Genomic DNA, 19,353 nt, shown 5'->3' with positions numbered 1-19,353 from the left:
ATAGGGTGTCATTTGGGATCGGCACCTAAATGAAATATGAGCGAGTGAGCAGCTGACGACAGAACTCCACAGTAGCTAATTACACTGGGAGACGGAGGGAGTGGAGCAGGGAACTCATCAGCGTGCTGTTTTTGAGGGAATCTGGGTTATTTATGAAGTAATGAAATAAACATATTCCCTTGTCCTTCCGTCTGTCTGCCCAGCGTTGTGTGTGTGAGATACAGAGTGTCCAGTGCTCTGCTTGGGAAACTCAAGGTTCCAGCCTACTCTCCACTCTCTCCTATTTCACTCCTGTATCACTAAGTCAGACCATTTAGGACCAACGGTACATTCCAGCCCCACCACATGCAGACATAATTGAACACAGAGTAATGCGTAATATTACCTGTAATTTCAAAGGGGAACATGAATATGTGTGGACATATGCTCATGCACATTTAAAATGAGTTTGGGGCTTTTAAGATGTGATTGCAGGCAGTTGACAGCCAGTTCAATGTGAGCAAAATGGAAATGGGCCAATGGCTGATTCTGTATTTGAATAATAGAAAACTAGAGTTCCATGTATGTACATGTTCTAATACCGTTGGTTAAACATGGACACACTGCAACAAGGTTCATATCTCTGAACGTTAATACTGTACACGGACTGACCACGTGAATCCAGGTGAAAGCTGTGATCCCTTATTGATGCCACTTGTTAAATCCACTTCAATCAGTGTAGATGAAGGGGAGGAGACAGGCTAAATAAGGATTTGTTTAAGCCATGTGACATCTGAGACAGGGATTGTGTATGTGTGTTATTCAGAGGATGAATGGGCAAGAAAAAAGATATAAGTGCCTTTGAACGGGGTATGTTTTGTACACTCAGTGTGTATCTGAACTGAATGTGAAAATACAGATTCTTGTGAACAGAGATCAGTAGTATCCACATATAAAGCAGAGAGGCTATTGTAGGACCTAATGAGCCGTTTGTAACAAGGCTCCCTGCTTTGTAAAGGTTAGCTACACATCTGCCCTGTGCTCCCTCTGAAGGAGAGAGAGTGAAGGAGGAGGGGAGGGCAAAGATGAAGGGATGACCTTATGGGATGAGGGAGCAAAATCATGTCATGTCTAACAGGGGAGGATAGAGAAGAGTAGAATATTGTAGTAGAATGCCAGTAGGTCTAGAAAGCAGCACGGCGGTGGACTATGCCAAGGATTGAGAAAATGAGAAATGTTGAGAGGGGGGGAGGGAAGAGAGGAGGAGGAGAGAAGCAAAAACAAGTTTTTGAAATTAAGAGCAGTTGTGGAAAAGGAGGAGAGAAATTGTCATATGACTGGAGGGAACAGTGACAGATAGATAGTACAGGGAGGTTGTAGGAAGAGAGAGAGACAGACTATTACTATCAATTACTACAGTGATAGCTCTTTGTAACCATTTTGTCTCACTTGTACATAGCCCTTTTGGGCATGGGGATTTGGATTGCTGTTTGTTGTTGCTGCAGACAGTGTATTTGCACATCCCAGTGAGAAAAGCACCATGCACTTTTATATCATGCCCTTTTTGTCTCTGAACTGATGATTTTAAAATAGCTGCGCTGTAAAAGGTGCATCCATAACAGTGTATCATGTAAAGAAACCTGAGGGACATGAGTTATCCTATCTCTGGCTGAGCAGAGAGGTTAAAGCCTAGTGACTGACCTCAGATCAGATTCCATCAAACTGTGTTCCCTCTGCAACACCACTAAAAGCCTTTAATGTCCCCTCAGCACTCCAAGGTCCCACTGTGCTGTCCACTGGTTCCTCCTTTTACGCCTTGTTCTGAGATCTGATAACCCAATTATATAATAGATGACTGCATTTTATTGTAAAGCTCTCTATAGATGATATTGAAGCATACTAGGGTTCTCCACTCCCAGCTCTGTACAACAACATTGGATTCCCATAACAGTTGCCATATCATTTTGTTTCGTTTTTAAAAATTGGATTCAAGCGCCTTTCAGAATGCAATGCTATGGAGTTTAGAGGGTCTGTATGTTGATAAAGCTGTGGTCTTTTGCATAATGACCCGGTCCCAGGCTGTTTGAGAACCTGCCAGAACAAATAGATGAGATACGCTCACCGAACTAGACCCAGTAGTAAGGATCTTGTTTTTGGTGGAGTTAAAGGATTATCTAATGGTGTTACTGAAAACATCTGTCTAAGCTTCATCCCATCTTCCCTCCCTGCCTCCCTCCCCGCCGCCGCCCGCCTCCCTCCCCGCCCGCCACCTCCCTCCCCGCCCGCCTCCCTCCCCTGCCGCCCATGTTACCACGTTACCAGTATATCTAATGTACCCATTCACTCTCTGACTACAATTAGTCTGTCATTTTCACCCGTGTTTTGTCTTCCAATTTTCCTGGTGTAAGACGTGGGAGTCATAGTGTTTTCCTGGTGTAAGACGTGGGAGTCATAGTGTTTTCCTGGTGTAAGACGTGGGAGTCATAGTGTTTTCCTGGTGTAAGACGTGGGAGTCATAGTGTTTTCCTGGTGTAAGACGTGGGAGTCATAGTGTTTTCCTGGTGTAAGACGTGGGAGTCATAGTGTTTGTACTACAACGCTAAATGGAAGAAATGTTTGTCGAGCTAAATGCTCAGAGAGAGACAGAACTAGAGAAACAGGTAATCATCATCATCCAACACGGTGGCCCTGACAGATTGATTTTTGGAGGGGAGTTTTTTGTCGGGGTATTTCCTGTGTTCTGTGTGTGCAAAGCAGATTACTGATATCAGATTTGTTAATATTACAAACCCCGGAGCAAACAGCGCATCTGCCTTATGCACTCAGCCAGCAGAGGCCTTCTCCTCTCTCTCCAATCCATCATCTGAAATGTTTGTCGATCTAAATCTGCCTTATGCAGAGAGAGGCCTTCTCCTCTCTCTCCATCAGAACTAGAGAAACAGGTAATCATCATCATCTGCAACACGGTGGCCCTGATCAGATTGATTTTTGGAGGGGCCTTCTCCTCTCTCTCCCAGTTTTTGCCTTATGTCAGGGGTATTTCTCCATCATCTGCCTTATGTTCTGTCTCTCCATGTGCAAAGCAGATTACTGATATCAGATTTGTTATCTCTCCATCATCTGCCTTATGCAAACCCTCTCCATCTCCATCTCTCCATCATCTGCCATCTGCCTTATATGCAGCCAGGAGCAAACAGCGCATCTGCCTTATGCACTCAGCCAGCAGAGGCCTTCTCCTCTCTCTCCATCTCTCCATCCATCATCTGCCTTATGCACTCAGCCAGCAGAGGCCTTCTCCTCCATCTCTCCATCATCTGCCTTATGCATCAGCCTCCATCATCATCTGCCTTATGCACTCAGCCAGCAGAGGCCTTCTCCTCTCTCTCCATCTCTCCATCATCTGCCTTATGCACTCAGCCCTGCAGAGGCCTTCCAGCAGAGGCCTCTCTCTCTCCCATCTCTCCATCATCTGCCTTATGCACTCAGCCAGCAGAGGCCTTCTCCTCTCTCTCCATCTCTCCATCATCTGCCTTATGCACTCAGCCTGCAGAGGCCTTCTCCTCTCTCTCCATCTCTCCATCATCTGCCTTATGCACTCAGCCTGCAGAGGCCTTCTCCTCTCTCTCCATCTCTCCATCATCTGCCTTATGCACTCAGCCTGCAGAGGCCTTCTCCTCTCTCTCCATCTCTCCATCATCTGCCTTATGCACTCAGCCAGCAGAGGCCTTCTCCTCTCTCTCCATCTCTCCATCATCTGCCTTATGCACTCAGCCAGCAGAGGCCTTCTCCTCTCTCTCCATCTCTCCATCATCTGCCTTATGCACTCTCCTCTCTCTCCATCTCTCCATCATCTGCCTTATGCACTCAGCCAGCAGAGGCCTTCTCCTCTCTCTCCATCTCTCCATCATCTGCCTTATGCACTCATTCTCCTCTCTCTCCATCTCTCCATCATCTGCCTTATGCACTCAGCCTGCAGAGGCCTTCTCCTCTCTCTCCATCTCTCCATCATCTGCCTTATGCACTCAGCCTGCAGAGGCCTTCTCCTCTCTCTCCATCTCTCCATCATCTGCCTTATGCACTCAGCCAGCAGAGGCCTTCTCCTCATCTCTCCATCATCTGCCTTATGCACTCAGCCTTCTCCTCTCTCTCCATCTCTCCATCATCTGCCTTATGCACTCAGCCAGCAGAGGCCTTCTCCTCTCTCTCCATCTCTCCATCATCTGCCTTATGCACTCAGCCAGCAGAGGCCTTCTCTCCATCTCTCCATCATCTGCCTTATGCACTCAGCCTGCAGAGGCCTTCTCCTCTCTCTCCCATCTCTCCATCATCTGCCTTATGCACAGAGGCCTCATCTCTCCATCATCTGCCTTATGCACTCAGCCAGCAGAGGCCTTCTCCTCTCTCTCCATCTCTCCATCATCTGCCTTATGCACTCAGCCAGCAGAGGCCTTCTCCTCTCTCTCCATCTCTCCATCATCTGCCTTATGCACTCAGCCAGCAGAGGCCTTCTCCTCTCTCTCCATCTCTCCATCATCTGCCTTATGCACTCAGCCAGCAGAGGCCTTCTCTCCATCTCTCCATCATCTGCCTTATGCACTCAGCCAGCAGAGGCCTTCTCCTCTCTCCATCATCTGCCTTATGCACTCAGCCAGCAGAGGCCTTCTCCTCTCTCTCCATCTCTCCATCATCTGCCTTATGCACTCAGCCTGCAGAGGCATTCTCCTCTCTCTCCATCTCTCCATCATCTGCCTTATGCACTCAGCCAGCAGAGGCCTTCTCCTCTCTCTCCATCTCTTCTCTCCTCTCCTCTCTCTCCATCTCTTCTCTCCTCTTCTCTCTCCACCACCTCATTCACACCCCCTTCATCACACAACCTTCTTATCTGTGTTTCAACTCACTCCATTGCTCTTATATTGTTCTCCTCTATCTCCCTCTCTCTATCAATTCAATTCAAGAGGCTTTATTGGCATGGGAAACATATATTAACATTGCCAAGGCAAGTGAGGTAGATAATATACAAAAGTGAAATAAACATTAAAAACGAACAGTTAACATTACACTCTCAGAAGTTTCAAAAGAATAAATACATTACAAATGTCTTATTATTATACAGTGTTGTAATGATGTGCAAATGGTTAAAGTACAAAAGTGAAAATAAAAAAGCATAAATATGGGTTGTATTTACAATGGTGTTTGTTCTTCACTGGTTGACCTTGTGGCAACAGGTCACAAATCTTGCTATAGTGATAGAACAAAGTGGTATTTCACCCAGTAGATATGGGAGTTGATCAAAATCGTGTTTGTTTTCGAATTCTTTGTGGATCTGTGTAATCTGAGGGAAATATGTGTCTCTAATATGGTCATACATTGGGCAGGAGGTTAGGAAGTACAGCTCAGTTTCAACCTTTTGTGGGCAGTGTGCACATAGCCTGTCTTCTCTTGAGAGCCAGGTCTGCCTACGTCGGCCTTTCTCAATAGCAAGGCTATGTTCACTGAGTCTGTATCATCTCCCTCTCTAATCTCCCTCTATCATCTCTCTCTATCACTGGGAGAGGGAGAGCCCTCTATCATCTCGCTCTCTCTATCTCTCTATCATCTCGCTCTCTCTATCATCTCGCTCTCTCTATCATCTCCCTTTCTCTATCATCTCCCTCTCTCTATCATCTCCCTCTCTCTATCATCTCCTTCTCTCTATCATCTCCCTTTCTCTATCATCTCCCTCTCTCTATCATCTCCCTCTCTATATCATCTCCCTCTCTCTATCATCTCCCTCTCTCTATCATCTCCCTCTCTCTATCATCTCCCTCTCTCTATCATCTCCCTCTCTATATCATCTCCCTCTCTCTATCATCTCCCTCTCTCTATCATCTCCCTTTCTATATCATCTCCCTTTCTCTATCATCTCCTTCTCTCTATCATCTCCCTTTCTCTATCATATCCCTCTCTCTATCATCTCCCTCTCTATATCATCTCCCTTTCTCTATCATCTCCCTCTCTATCATCTCCCTCTCTCTATCATCTCCCTCTCTATATCATCTCCCTCTCTCTATCATCTCCCTCTCTATATCATCTCCCTTTCTCTATCATCTCCCTCTCTATATCATCTCCTTCTCTCTATCATCTCCCTTTCTCTATCATCTCCTTCTCTCTATCATCTCCTTCTCTCTATCATCTCCCTTTCTCTATCATCTCCCTCCCTCTATCATCTCCCTCTAGCATCTCCCTCTAGCATCTCTCTATCATCTCTCTCTGGTCTCCGTCTATCATCTCTCTCTTGTCTCCCTCTATCATCTATCTCTAGCATCTCCCTCTGGCATCTCTCTATCATCTCCCTCTGGCATCTCTCTATCATCTCTCTCTTGTCTCCCTCTAGCATCTCGTCTCCCTCTCTCATCTCCCTTTATCATCTCTCTCTAGCATCTCCCTTTGGCATCACTCTATCATCTCTCTTGTCTCCCTCTATCATCTCTCTCTTGTCTCCCTCTATCATCTCTCTCTTGTATCCGTCTATCATCTCTCTCTTGTCTCCCTCTATCATCTATCTCTAGCATCTCCCTATCATCTCCCTCTGGCATCTCTCTATCATCTCTCTCTTGTATCCGTCTATCATCTCTCTCTTGTCTCCCTCTATCATCTATCTCCAGCATCTCCCTCAGGCATCTCTCTATAATCTCTCTATTGTCTTCGTCTATCATCTCTCTATCACTGCTCTCCCTCTATCATCTCGCTCTCTCTATCATCTCCCTTTCTCTATCATCTCTATCTCTATCATCTCCCCCTCTCTATCATCTCCCTTTCTCTATCATCTCCCTTTCTCTATCATCTCTCTCTCTCTATCATCTCGCTCTCTCTATCTCTCTATCATCTCGCTCTCTCTATCATCTCCCTCTCTCTATCCTCTCCCTTTCTCTATCATCTCCCTTTCTCTATCATATCCCTCTCTCTATCATCTCCTTCTCTCTATCATCTCTCTCTTGTATCCCTCTATCATCTATCTCCAGCATCTCCCTCTGGCATCTCTCTATCATCTTTCTCTTGTCTCCCTCTATCATATATCGCTTGTCTCCCTCTATCATCTCTCTCAGGCATCTCCCTCTAGTATCTCTCTATCATCTCTCGTCTCCCTCTCTCATCTCCCTCTATCATCGCCCTCTGGCATCTCTCTATCATCTCTCTTGTCTCCCTCTATCATCTCTCCCTCTCATCTCCCTCTAGCATCTCTCTATCATCTCCTTCTATCATCTCTCTTTAGCATCTCCCTCTGGCATCTCTCTATCATCTCTCTTGTTTCCCTCTATCATCTCTCTCTTGTCTCCCTCTCTCATCTCTCTCTTGTCTCCCTCTAGCATCTCGTCTCCCTCTATCATCTCTCTATCATCTCTTCTTGTCTCCCTCTCTGACACAGACTTTCATTTTTCTCCGTTCTCTCTCCCTCCATATTTTTGCCTTTCCTTTCTCTCTAACTTGATTCTTCTAAAGAGAAAATAATGAGGCTTCCTCTCTGCTGAGTTGCCCTGCTATTACCCAGGGAAGTGCCTCTTCCTCTCCGCTGAGTTGCCCTGCTATTACCCAGGGAAGTGCCTCTTCCTCTCTTCCAATATCCTCCCTCCACCCCTGCTCACAGACGCAGGACGAATAGGAGCTCTTGTTTGAAATGTAATGAAATAAAAGATGAGCCAGGTGCAGGATATAAATATGTCACACCCGTAACCTGATTGTGTGTACGAGGAGAGGCTGAGTGATCTACATGATCGTAGTGTGTGTGTGGGTATTTCTACTGAATGTGACTGTGTTGTATGTTGTCTGGTCAGATGCTGCTGTCACACTTCCTCAGGGAAGTTGTCAGAGGGTGTCAGCACTTCCTGCGACCACCCTTCGCTGTCTACCTCTCCCCTGAGACCACTCTCCTGTCTCCACTGTTATAACACCCGCCTAGAATGGGCACCATAGACACATAGCTAGCTTCACATATTGCTACGGCTCACTAATGGACTGAAAGGCCTACTGGGTGACAGATTTGACTCTTACAATTTTGCCTTGACAGATCCTGGTGGCCATTGTCCAACATGGCCCCCAACCAGCGCCAAGGGATTGAACTGGGTCACTTTCACAGAAATTATAGCATTGCATTCATCCCCTTGTCTGAAAAGATTCACCCTGTAAAGCCAGATCTTATTCCACTAGATGTCTGAAAAAGTAGGCTATTGTTCAGGGTTTGAGACATTTAGGAATGGAATGACCCTCTCAGTAAATAAAACCTTGAAGGCAAAAAGCCAAAACACGTTGGTTCTGCTTTTAGCAATAAATATGCTTTTTTATTGAATTCCATTGTCCTCCAAGTGTTGCTGAATCTCAGTAAGCTCAGCAGGCTAGGTCACTCCTTCTTCCCTTATTCCTCTGTTTTTCCCTCTCTCTTTTTCTCCTCCCTCTTCCTTCCTTCCTTTCACACGCATACACCCCCACCCATACTTACAATCCCTCCCAGTCCCCGGGCTGGGGGGTGCACCGCGGCACACAGCTGGGAGTTTCAAATATTTTTGCTGTTCATAAATCACAGCGACAGCAATGAGCCCATATTAAAGACAAGCATAGGGAGCTCACAGCATGCTATGTCTTCTATGTCTGCTGTCTCAATGGCTCATTTGTTGGTAAATGTTTTTTTTCATATGACTGGACCCTTTTTTGAAGCCCGCTCACTGTGGTCTGTGTACAACTCCACTAGTCCATTCCCCTCGCAAACAACAACAGTTAGACGTATTGTAGAATGTTGGTGGAGTTGGATGTGACTTGAGGTACTCGACACACACACACACACACACACACACACACACACACACACACACACACACACACACACACACACACACACACACACACACACGGACAGCTGTTTGTATTGTCTGTCAAGTTAGGTCGGTGTTTTGATGTCTCTCCGTAGTAAATAGCCAGACTTGTGTTTGGTCTGTTGGCTACTAGTGTCTGAAACATCATGATTGAATGCCAAACAAGTATGTCTTGAGGGTAGAAGTACTTAACATATTTCAATGCACATCCGCATCAAAACGCCATCCATCTCGAGCGCAGCGTGACAGGAATCATCGTAATAGAGGCTCAGTGACAAACCCAACGCCTGTCAGCACCTAATCAAACAAATTTAAAGCAGCATGTTAGTTAAAGCGCAAACAATTAATTGTCGTAAGGGAAGAAGTGTCATTGGTTGACAGGGAGAGGGTTTGTGTGGTGGTGCACTGATTCAGGACGATGGGGAAGTTTGTCAATCTGCGTCTGTCTGTCTGTCTGCTGCGGTGCTGTTGCCAACCCGGAGAGAGAGAGCCCAAACCGACAGGCCCCTCTTTCTCCCATGCTGGGCTCTGATGAAATTCCAGTCGCAGCCAGGCAAGGATTTCATCTCCCGAGGACAGCGGGAAGTGGATGGATCTACTTTCATGCTACCCTCGTGATTCCCCTTTACAGTGGGAGAGAACGGTATCGATCCGCTATGTAAATAAAGCCCCCCACTGATCTACAATGATACATTGTCACTGGTGATCCCTTAGTCAAGCTGTCCAGTGAGTGTGTTTATGCATGCATACAAGATGCTGGTCTGATTTGAGTTGATGCATCTGTCTGTGCATAACCACAACTCTCCAATCACCTAGCTATGACCTCTGTTCTAACTGTCTGCTAACGAGGGCCCCTAATTAACAAGGAGTTCACAGGCTTCTCGTCATCTAAATTACATCTTAATGACATTTCACTTCTGATGTTTCAGCTCAAGAGCCAGAGATGGTAACTACAGCTGATATGCCCAAGAAATGGAGACGCGAGGGTGGGAGAGGGAGAGCTTTGTTATCCCGGCCAATTGTTCATAAGTCCCGTGTGAGATGGGGCTTGAGGGTTGGGTTGTTGTGAACACTGATAGCCTTCATTCTCTCTTTCTTTCTCTACTTTTTCTTCTCTTTCTCATTCTCTTTCTTTCTCTCTCCCCCATCTCTCTTTCTCCACCCTCTCTCTTTCCTCCTTTCTCTCCCTCGTTCAGCCCTTCTCCGGTGGAACAGGGGGATTGTGCTCCTCTTTGCTCTGTACTTACTCTCCCGGTCCCAGGTAGCATCACTTCTCTCATTGGGGCCTCAGCTCTGTAATCAGATTCCTTGCATTTATTACCCAGGTATTTCAGTCACGCAGTGGAAAGAATGAGATGTGTAGCACCAATAAGATGGCATGATAATGTTATTTCTTGCAGATGGATGCTTGATTAGATACAGTAATATTCTGCAGTGCAGTCATTTAAATTGTAGATATTGCAGTATGCTGCTGTGGTGGGTAGACTGCTGCTGTGAATGCTGTGGTGGGTAGACTGCTGCTGTGGTGGGTAGACTGCTGCTGTGGTGGGTAGACTGCTGCTGTGAATGCTGTGGTGGGTAGACTGCCGCTGTGGTGGGTAGACTGCTGCTGTGGTGGGTGGACTGCTACTGTGGTGGGTAGACTGCAGCTGTGGTGGGTAGACTGCAGCTGTGGTGGGTAGACTGCAGCTGTGGTGGGTAGACTGCTGCTGTGGTGGGTGGACTGCAGCTATGGTGGGTAGACTGCAGCTGTGGTGGGTAGACTGCTGCTGTGGTGGGTAGACTGCTGCTGTGGTGGGTAGACTGCTGCTGTGGTGGGTAGACTGCAGCTGTGGTGGGTAGACTGCTACTGTGGTGGGTAGACTGCTGCTGTGGTGGGTAGACTGCTGCTGTGGTGGGTAGACTGCTGCTGTGGTGGGTAGACTGCTACTGTGGTGGGTACACTGCTACTGTGGTGGGTAGACTGCTGCTGTGGTGGGTAGACTGCTACTGTGGTGGGTAGACTGCTGCTGTGGTGGGTAGACTGCTGCTGTGGTGGGTAGACTGCTGCTGTGGTGGGTAGACTGCTACTGTGGTGGGTAGACTGCTGCTGTGGTGGGTAGACTGCTGCTGTGGTGGGTAGACTGCTGCTGTGGTGGGTAGACTGTTGCTGTGATGTTACTGTGGTGGGTAGACTGCTGCTGTGGTGGGTAGACTGCTGCTGTGGTGGGTAGACTGCTGCTGTGGTGGGTAGACTGCTGCTGTGGTGGGTAGACTGCTACTGTGGTGGGTAGACTGCTGCTGTGGTGGGTAGACTGCTGCTGTGAATGCTGTGGTGGGTAGACTGCTGCTGTGGTGGGTAGACTGCTGCTGTGGTGGGTAGACTGCTGCTGTGGTGGGTAGACTGCTGCTGTGGTGGGTAGACTGCAGGGCATCTCTCTTCAGCAGTCTTGTGGGATAGCCCTATGCCCTATATATTTTTTAGCTGGGAGATATACAGTTATGCGGATCTAACAATGTCATCAGTATGCTTTAAAGAACAGCTGTGATGAGATGCGCTACTAACACTTAGTGTCATAGTCTCCCATTATCATGATCCCTCGAATGCACAGCTCTCTCTCTCTGTCACACACACAACACACACTGAATCAAGACCTTGACTAGAGAAAGGATAAGCAAATAATATCTTGGAAGGACAATATTGATTTACTGGATGAGTTCCCTTCATACGTGTGGCTGTGTTTTACTAGGCTCAGGTGGACTGTAGTGTCCTTCACACCAGAGCAGCCATTCGAGGAAGAGAGAGAGGGGAATGGAGAAGAGAACAAATATAAAGAGAGTCCATACCCCTCTGGAGGGTGAAGGTAGTCCAGCACTGAGAGAGGAGAGGGACAGGGATATAAAAAGAGAGGGGGAATTAGAAAATGAAATGGGTGTAAAAAGAGAGATGAGAAAGTTCAAAGTTCAGACTATCTCGTATTAAACTGAAGGTTGAAGGTACAATGAACACCAGTGAAAGAGAGAAATTAAAACAGGGAGAGAGAGAGAGGACATGGCATCAGTAGCCTGTGTCCAGTATCTAATAGTTTGCGGACTGGGCAGCAGTAGACAGCCAGCTGTTGTTAGTCCGACTGGGTTGGTGGGTAGGCTACACTGTCTGTTGCAGACTCCTGTTTTCATCTTTATTCTCACTTGTAATACTACCTATACTGGCTAGCCTAAATCTGTCAAAACACAGTCACTAAACCACAACACCCCCTCTCCTCATCTCTTCTCTCTTTCCCCACTCTGTACTTTATCCATTCACACCTCCCTTTCCCAGTTTTCTGCATTCACTCCTTTTATTCAGTGTTTAGGAGTTTTACTTTGCATTTTAATCCCCCGGAAGGGATGATGAGATGCAGAATGAATTAATTTGCTGCTTTTAATATATTCAAGCAAAAGAAAAACAGAACAGACCTTCTGTAGTAGTTGTATGTAATGTGGAGTTGGGGATAGGGATGTTGAAGGCATGTTTATGCTAAGACCACAGATGGACAGATCATCTATAATTGACCCAGCCTCTGCAGTTTCCATCCAGATGTGCTATAAATCCATACTTGGCCCAGTACCCTATTACCCCGTCCCCCTCCCCCTCCCCCTTATTTGTCCTTACTTACCCCAACCCCCACTTAGCATCTTCATACTGACACTCTAATATATCTCATCTGTTGATGCAGACTGACTGACTGATTGCTGCTCTGTTGTTCAATGATGATTGACTCTTGTTTAGGGTAGAGGTTGACTGATTAATCGGAATGGCCGATTTAATTAGGGCCGATTTCAAGTTCCGATTATATATAATTAAAAAAAACATATATATTAAACAACAACAACAACACTTAAACAACACAATGTAACTCCAAGCCAATCACACTTCTGTGAAATCAAACTGTCCACTTAGGAAGCAACACTGATCGACAATAAATTTCACATGCTGTTGTGCAAATGGAATAGACAACAGGTGGAAATTATAGGCAATTAGCAAGACACCCCCAATAAAGGAGTGGTTCTGCAGGTGGTGACCACAGACCACTTCTCAGTTCCTAAGCTTCCTGGCCGATGTTTTGGTCACTTTTGAATGCTGGTGGTGCTTTCACTCTAGTGGTAGCATGAGACGGAGTCTACAACCCACACAAGTGGCTCAGGTAGTGCAGCTCATTCAGGATGGCACATCATATCGAGCTGTGGGAAGAAGGTTTGCTGTGTCTGTCAGCGTAGTGTCCAGAGCATGGAGGCGCTACCAGGAGACAGGCCAGTACATCAGGAGACGTGGAGGAGGCCATAGGAGGGCAACAACCCAGCAGCAGGACTGCTACCTCCGCCTTTGTGCATAGAGGAGCAGGAGGAGCACTGCCAGAGCCCTGCAAAATGACCCCTAGCAGGCCACAAATGTACATGTGTCTGCTCAAACGGTCAGAAACAGACTCCATGAGGGTGGTAGTATGAGGGCCCGACATCCACAGGTGGGGGGTTGTGCTTACAGCCCAACACCGTGCAGGACGTTTGGTATTTGCCAGAGAACATCAAGCTTGGCAAATTCGCCACTGGCGCCCTGTGCTCTTCTCAGATAAAAGCAGGTTCACATTGAGCACACGTGACAGAGTCTGGAGACGCCGTGGATAACGTTCTGCTGCCTGCAACATCCTCCAGCATGACCGGTTTGGCGGTGGGTCAGTCATGGTGTGGGGTGGCATTTCTTTGGGGGGCCGGACAGCCCTCCATGTGCTCGCCAGAGGTAGCCTGATTGCCATTAGGTCCCAAGATGAGATCCTCAGACCCCTTGTGAGCCCATATACTGGTGCGGTTGTCCCTGGGTTCCTCCTAATGAAAGACAATGCTAGACCTCATGTGGCTGGAGTGTGTCAGCAGTTCCTGCAAGAGGAGGGCATTGATGCTATGGACTGGCCCGCCCATTCCCCAGACCTGAATTCAATTGAGCACATCTGGGACATCATGTCTCGCTCCATCCACCAACGCCACGTTGCACCACAGACTGTCCAGTAGTTGGCGGATGCTTTAGTCCAGGTCTGGGAGGAGATCCCTCAGGAGAACTGCCACCTCATCAGGAGCATGCCCAGGCGTTGTAGGGAGGTCATACGTGGAGGCCACACACACTACTGAGCCTCATTTTGACTTGTTATAAGGACATTACATCAAAGTTGGATCAGCCTGTAGTGTGGTTTTCCACTTTAATTTTGAGTGTGACTCCAAATCCAGACCTCCATGGGTTGATCAATTTGATTTCCATTGATAATTTGTGTGATTTTGTTGTCAGCACATTCAACTATGTAAAGAAAAAAGTATTTAATAAGACTATTTCATTAATTCAGATCTAGTGTGACGACCCTCCCACTCTGTCTGCCGTATTCTCTCTTTGTTCTTGTTTCCTTATTAGGATGCCGGTGGGCGGAGTTGGGAGGGTCGTCAGCTACATGGGAAACACCTGGGCCAGGTGTCTCCCAGGATAAATAGACCTCTTCCACATTCATGGAAGAGACTCTCCATGCAGACACCTTTTGTACATTGTGTTGTGGTTCTTGGTGGCCTTTTGTTTGCTTTGACACCTTTCATCACCCTGCATTATCACATTCATGCATGCAAAACACTCACTTACACTACTGATTACTGATTACACACACCATTGTATATTATACTTAGTTGCTTTAGTTACTAAATATATATTTTGCTACTCCTTGTCTCCACGTTGTCTCCCTTTGTTACGGGCTTTGAGCCGGTTTGTGACAAGTGGGGGCTCGTCCGGGATATTTGAACTATTGGTTTGGGAGACCGTGAAGGTACGTGTTTGGTTTGCATATTTTGGTTGAGTTTGATAGGCCCAGTATTGGTTGCCTTTGTTTGGTTTGTGAGCTGTGTTGGAGAGAGTATAATGGTTAGTTTCCAGGCCCTGCCTAGCCTGAACTCTTGTTCTACTTTCTGTTGGGACGTCAGTAATCTGCTGTGTACCTCGGTGGGAGATTTGGGTAGGGTAGTGGAACTTGCTACCTGGAGCTATAGCCTTTTCCCCCGGATAGGTTTAGCGACGTGTTTCATTTTTTGGAATATGTTGGCCATGGTTAATGTTTGTTATTTTTGTGTGGTGTCTGTGGACTGAGCAGTTGTCTCGGGGGCACATCCGTGGCTTGGTGGAATTTGCCAGCATGCTGGGGAGTTCTATTTCCTTGCCAGTGGGCTACAGTGCGTAAATTCCCACCGCAAATCTGCACGAAGACTAGGGTTGAGTTATTGTAGGTTTTGGGGAAGCTCCGTATCTCATTTCTCTTCTGTGGTGCTCAGGGTGATTGTCATTTCTCTGGTTGTGGTCTGATGTGCTCAGCAGAGGGGTTGAGCAAGAATAGTTACTTGTGACTATGGTGTCTCATGTACACAAGTTCATTCGCTTTCCATCAGAGGAACTGTTAGAATTATGTACTAAAGAACAGCTGTTGAAGATCGCTGAACACTACAAGGTTAAATGATGGAAATTCTGTTTCGTTGGAAGTGACTATGAATCGTTGGAAGTGACTATGAATCGTTGGAAGTGACTATGAATCGTTGGAAGTGACTATGAATCGTTGGAAGTGACTATGAATCGTTGGAAGTGACTATGAATCGTTGGGAGTGACTATGAATCGTTGGGAGTGACTATGAATCGTTGGGAGTGACTATGAATCGTTGGGAGTGACTATGAATCGTTGGGAGTTGTAAAAATGAAGAATGACCCTGATGTTCTTTTATTTGGAGTTTGTAGCTGTTGTGGTCTTTTCTGCCATGTTCCTGAATGCTTACGTGACTGACCAATGTTTTGGGTTGTCATGTTCTATCTTTCCTGTCTGTTCCCCCCTGGTCTTGTGTTCTTCTTTCCTCTTAAATATTGCTTCCTATGCGCAAAGGTTGCTGCGGTCTGGGGAGGAGGAGGTTGGATGGGGCAGGTGTAGGTGTGAACACATAACCCCTCACCAATTTGGGACGCAGGGGCTGTGTCAATTTGGGACGCAGGGGCTGTGTCAATTTGGGACGCAGGGGCTGTGTCAATTTGGGACGCAGGGGCTGTGTCAATTTGGGACGCAGGGGCTGTGTCAATTTGGGACGCAGGGGCTGTGTCAATTTGGGACGCAGGGGCTGTGTCAATTTGGGACGCAGGGGCTGTGTCAATTTGGGACGCAGGGGCTGGTATGTTGTTCCGGAGTCCTTGTTGGTCCCCAGTTTTATGGGGGGGAATGTGACGACCCTCCCACTCTGTCTGCCGTATTCTCTCTTTGTTCTTGTTTCCTTATTAGGATGCCGGTGGGCGGAGTTGGGAGGGTCGTCAGCTACATGGGAAACACCTGGGCCAGGTGTCTCCCAGGATAAATAGACCTCTTCCACATTCATGGAAGAGACTCTCCATGCAGACACCTTTTGTACATTGTGTTGTGGTTCTTGGTGGCCTTTTGTTTGTTTGCTTTGGCACCTTTCATCACCCTGCATTATCCAATTCATGCATGCAAAACACTCACTTACACTACTGATTACTGATTACACACACCATTGTATATTATACTTAGTTGCTTTAGTTAATAAATATATATTTTGCTACTCCTTGTCTCCACATTGTCTCCCTTTGTTACGGGCTTTGAGCCGGTTCGTGACACTAGGATGTGTTATTTTAGTGTTCCCTTTATTTTTTTGAACAGTGTGTGTATATATATATATATATATATATATTATACATTTTATTTAATTAGGCAAGTCAGTTAAGAACACATTCTTATTTTCAATGACAGCCTAGGAACTGTGGGTTAACTACCTGGTTCAGGGGCAGAATGACAGATTTTCACCTTGTCAGCTCAGGGGTTCCAATCTTACAACCGCACAGCTAACTAGTCCAACGCTCTAACCATTGCACTCCACGAGTAATCTGCCTGTTACGCAAATACAGTGGAAGCCAAGGTAAATTGCTAGCTAGCATTAAACTTATGTTATAAAAAACAATCAATCACAATCACTAGTTCTAACTACTAATCCAGTTTAGCAGGCAATATTAACCAGGTGAAATTGTGTCATTCCTCTTGCGTTCATTGCACGCAGAGTCAGGGTATATGCAACAGTTTGGGCTGCTTGGCTCATTGCGAACTAATTTGCCAGAATTTAACAAAATTATGACATACATTGAAGGTTGTGCAATGTAACAAGAATATTTAGACTTAGGGATGCCACCCGTTAAATAAAATACCGAACGGTTCCGTATTTCACTGAAAGAATAAATGTTTTGTTTTCTAAATGATAGTTTCCGGATTCGATCATATTAATGACCAAAGGCTCGTATTTCTGTGTGTTATGTTATAGTTAAGTTTGATTTGATAGAGCAGTCTGACTGAGCAGCAGCAGGCCTGTAATCATTCATTCAAACTGCACTTTTGTGCGTTTTGCCAGCAGCTCTTCGCAAGCACAGCTCTGTTTATGACTTCTAGCCTGTCAGCCATATGGCTGGTGTAACCAATGTGAAATGGCTAGCTAATTAGCTGGGTGTGCTCTAATACTGTTTCAAACGTCATTTGCTTTTAGATTTGAAGTAGTTATTCCCCTTGCGCTGCAAGAGCCGCTGCTTTTGTGGAGCGATGGGTAACGATGCTTCGAGTGTGGCTGTTGTCGATGTGTTCCTGGTTCGAGCCCAGGTAGGGGCGAGGAGGGGGATGGAAGCTATACTATTACACTGGCCATACTATAGTGCCTATAAGAACATCCAATAGTAAAAGGTATATGAAATACAAATGGTATAGAGAGAAATAGTCCTATAAATACTATAACTACAACCTAAAACCTCTTACCTTGGAATATTGAAGTCTCATGTTAAAAGGAACCACCAACTTTCATATGTTCTGAGCAAGGAACTTAAACGTTAGCTTTTTTACATGGCACATATTTTACATGGCACATATTACTTTCTTCTCCAACACTGTTTTTGCATTATTTAAACCAAATTGAACATGTTTCATTATTTGCGGATAAATTGATTTTATTGATGTTTTATATTAAGTTAAAATAAGTGTTAATTCAGTATTGTTGTAATTGTCATTATTACAAATAAAAAAAATATGTAAAAAATTGGCTGATTTTAATCGGTATTGGCTTTTTTGGTCCTCCAATAATCGATATCGATTGGCGTTGAAAAATCATAATCGGTCGAGCTCTAGTTCAGGGACCACCAACCAACCAACCTGACTGCTCTATAGGCCCTATTGATGTTTGGCATGTCAATCATAAAGGGATGGAAAAGCAATATCTGAGTGGTATGACTCATATGAGTCGCTCCTAGTCCCTCTACTTGACTTGTCCCACTCAGAAGCAGCCAGTAAGTACATGGTAACATGCTGAGACTGGGGATTGATCTACTTAATGACTTGTCCTAGTCAGAGACAGCCAGTGCAAGGTGAGACTGGGGATTGATCTACTTAATGACTTGTCCCAGTCGGAGACAGCCAATGCATGGTGAGACTGGGGATTGATATACTTAATGACTTGTCCTAGTCCGAGACAGCCCGTACATGGTAACATGCTGAGACTGGGGATTGAGCCTGCTGACCCTATCAGGATGCTCGGAGCCAGGTGGGGTATCACTCGCCATGGTAACCATCGGGAGAGGGGGAGGTCAGTGGGGCTAATAGACTGAGCTGTGTGTGTTGAATGACGGGGACAGTTCAGTTTGTGCTCATGTGCGGTCAGAGGAGTGGTTTTCATCATGGTGTGTGTGTGTGTGTGTGACTGTCCCAGGTTCACAGAGGCAGACACCATTGTGATGGGTGATGTGACGTACGGAGCCTGCTGCGTGGATGACTTCACGGCTCGGGCCCTGGGGGCAGACTTCATGGTGCACTACGGCCACAGCTGCCTCAGTGAGTCTCGCTCTCTCAGACATACATACATACATACATACATACAGACAGACAGACAGACAGACAGACCGGCAGACAGAAACAAACACACACAGACAGAAACAAACACACACACACAGACAGAAACAAACACACACACACAGACAGAAACAAACACACACACAGACAGAAACAAACACACACACACACACAGACAGAAACAAACACACACACACACACGGACAGAAACACACACACGGACAGAAACACACACACACACACACACACACACACACACACACACACACACACACACACACACAGACAGAAACACACACACACACAGACAGAAACACACACACACACACAGACAAAAACACACACACACACAGACAGAAACAAACACACACACAGAAACACACACACATACAGAAACACACACAAACACACACACACACACACACACACACACACACACACACACACACACACACACACACACACACACACACACACGACTCACAGACACAAGGCATCTACTCATTAGTAATCGAATCCCATCCCTAAAGCATACGCAAACATAAATGCACACTCCAGGGTTTCCGTTAGCCCCCCCCAAATGAAAAGCTGTTAATTGACCTGGGGGAAAAAACACCATT

The 19,353-nt window shown here is 46.2% G+C and overlaps 1 protein-coding gene across 2 annotated transcripts in view; it reads left to right on the top strand.

Moving 5' to 3' along the window:
* LOC118373468 (2-(3-amino-3-carboxypropyl)histidine synthase subunit 1) overlaps positions 1 to 19,353 on the top strand; it is a 127,048-nt gene that overhangs the window by 32,504 nt on the left and 75,191 nt on the right. For both annotated transcript variants that reach the window (XM_052520073.1, XM_052520075.1), the window contains exon 4: positions 18,594 to 18,715. In XM_052520073.1, coding sequence (XP_052376033.1) covers positions 18,594 to 18,715 — 122 coding nt within the window. The remainder of the gene's footprint in view (positions 1 to 18,593; positions 18,716 to 19,353) is intronic.

The sequence above is a fragment of the Oncorhynchus keta genome, chromosome 1 (assembly GCF_023373465.1).
Source record: "Oncorhynchus keta strain PuntledgeMale-10-30-2019 chromosome 1, Oket_V2, whole genome shotgun sequence".
NCBI classification, from domain to species: Eukaryota; Metazoa; Chordata; class Actinopteri; order Salmoniformes; family Salmonidae; genus Oncorhynchus; species Oncorhynchus keta.
Note: the sequence above shows the minus strand (reverse complement) of the source record. Positions and strands in the feature narration are given on the sequence as shown.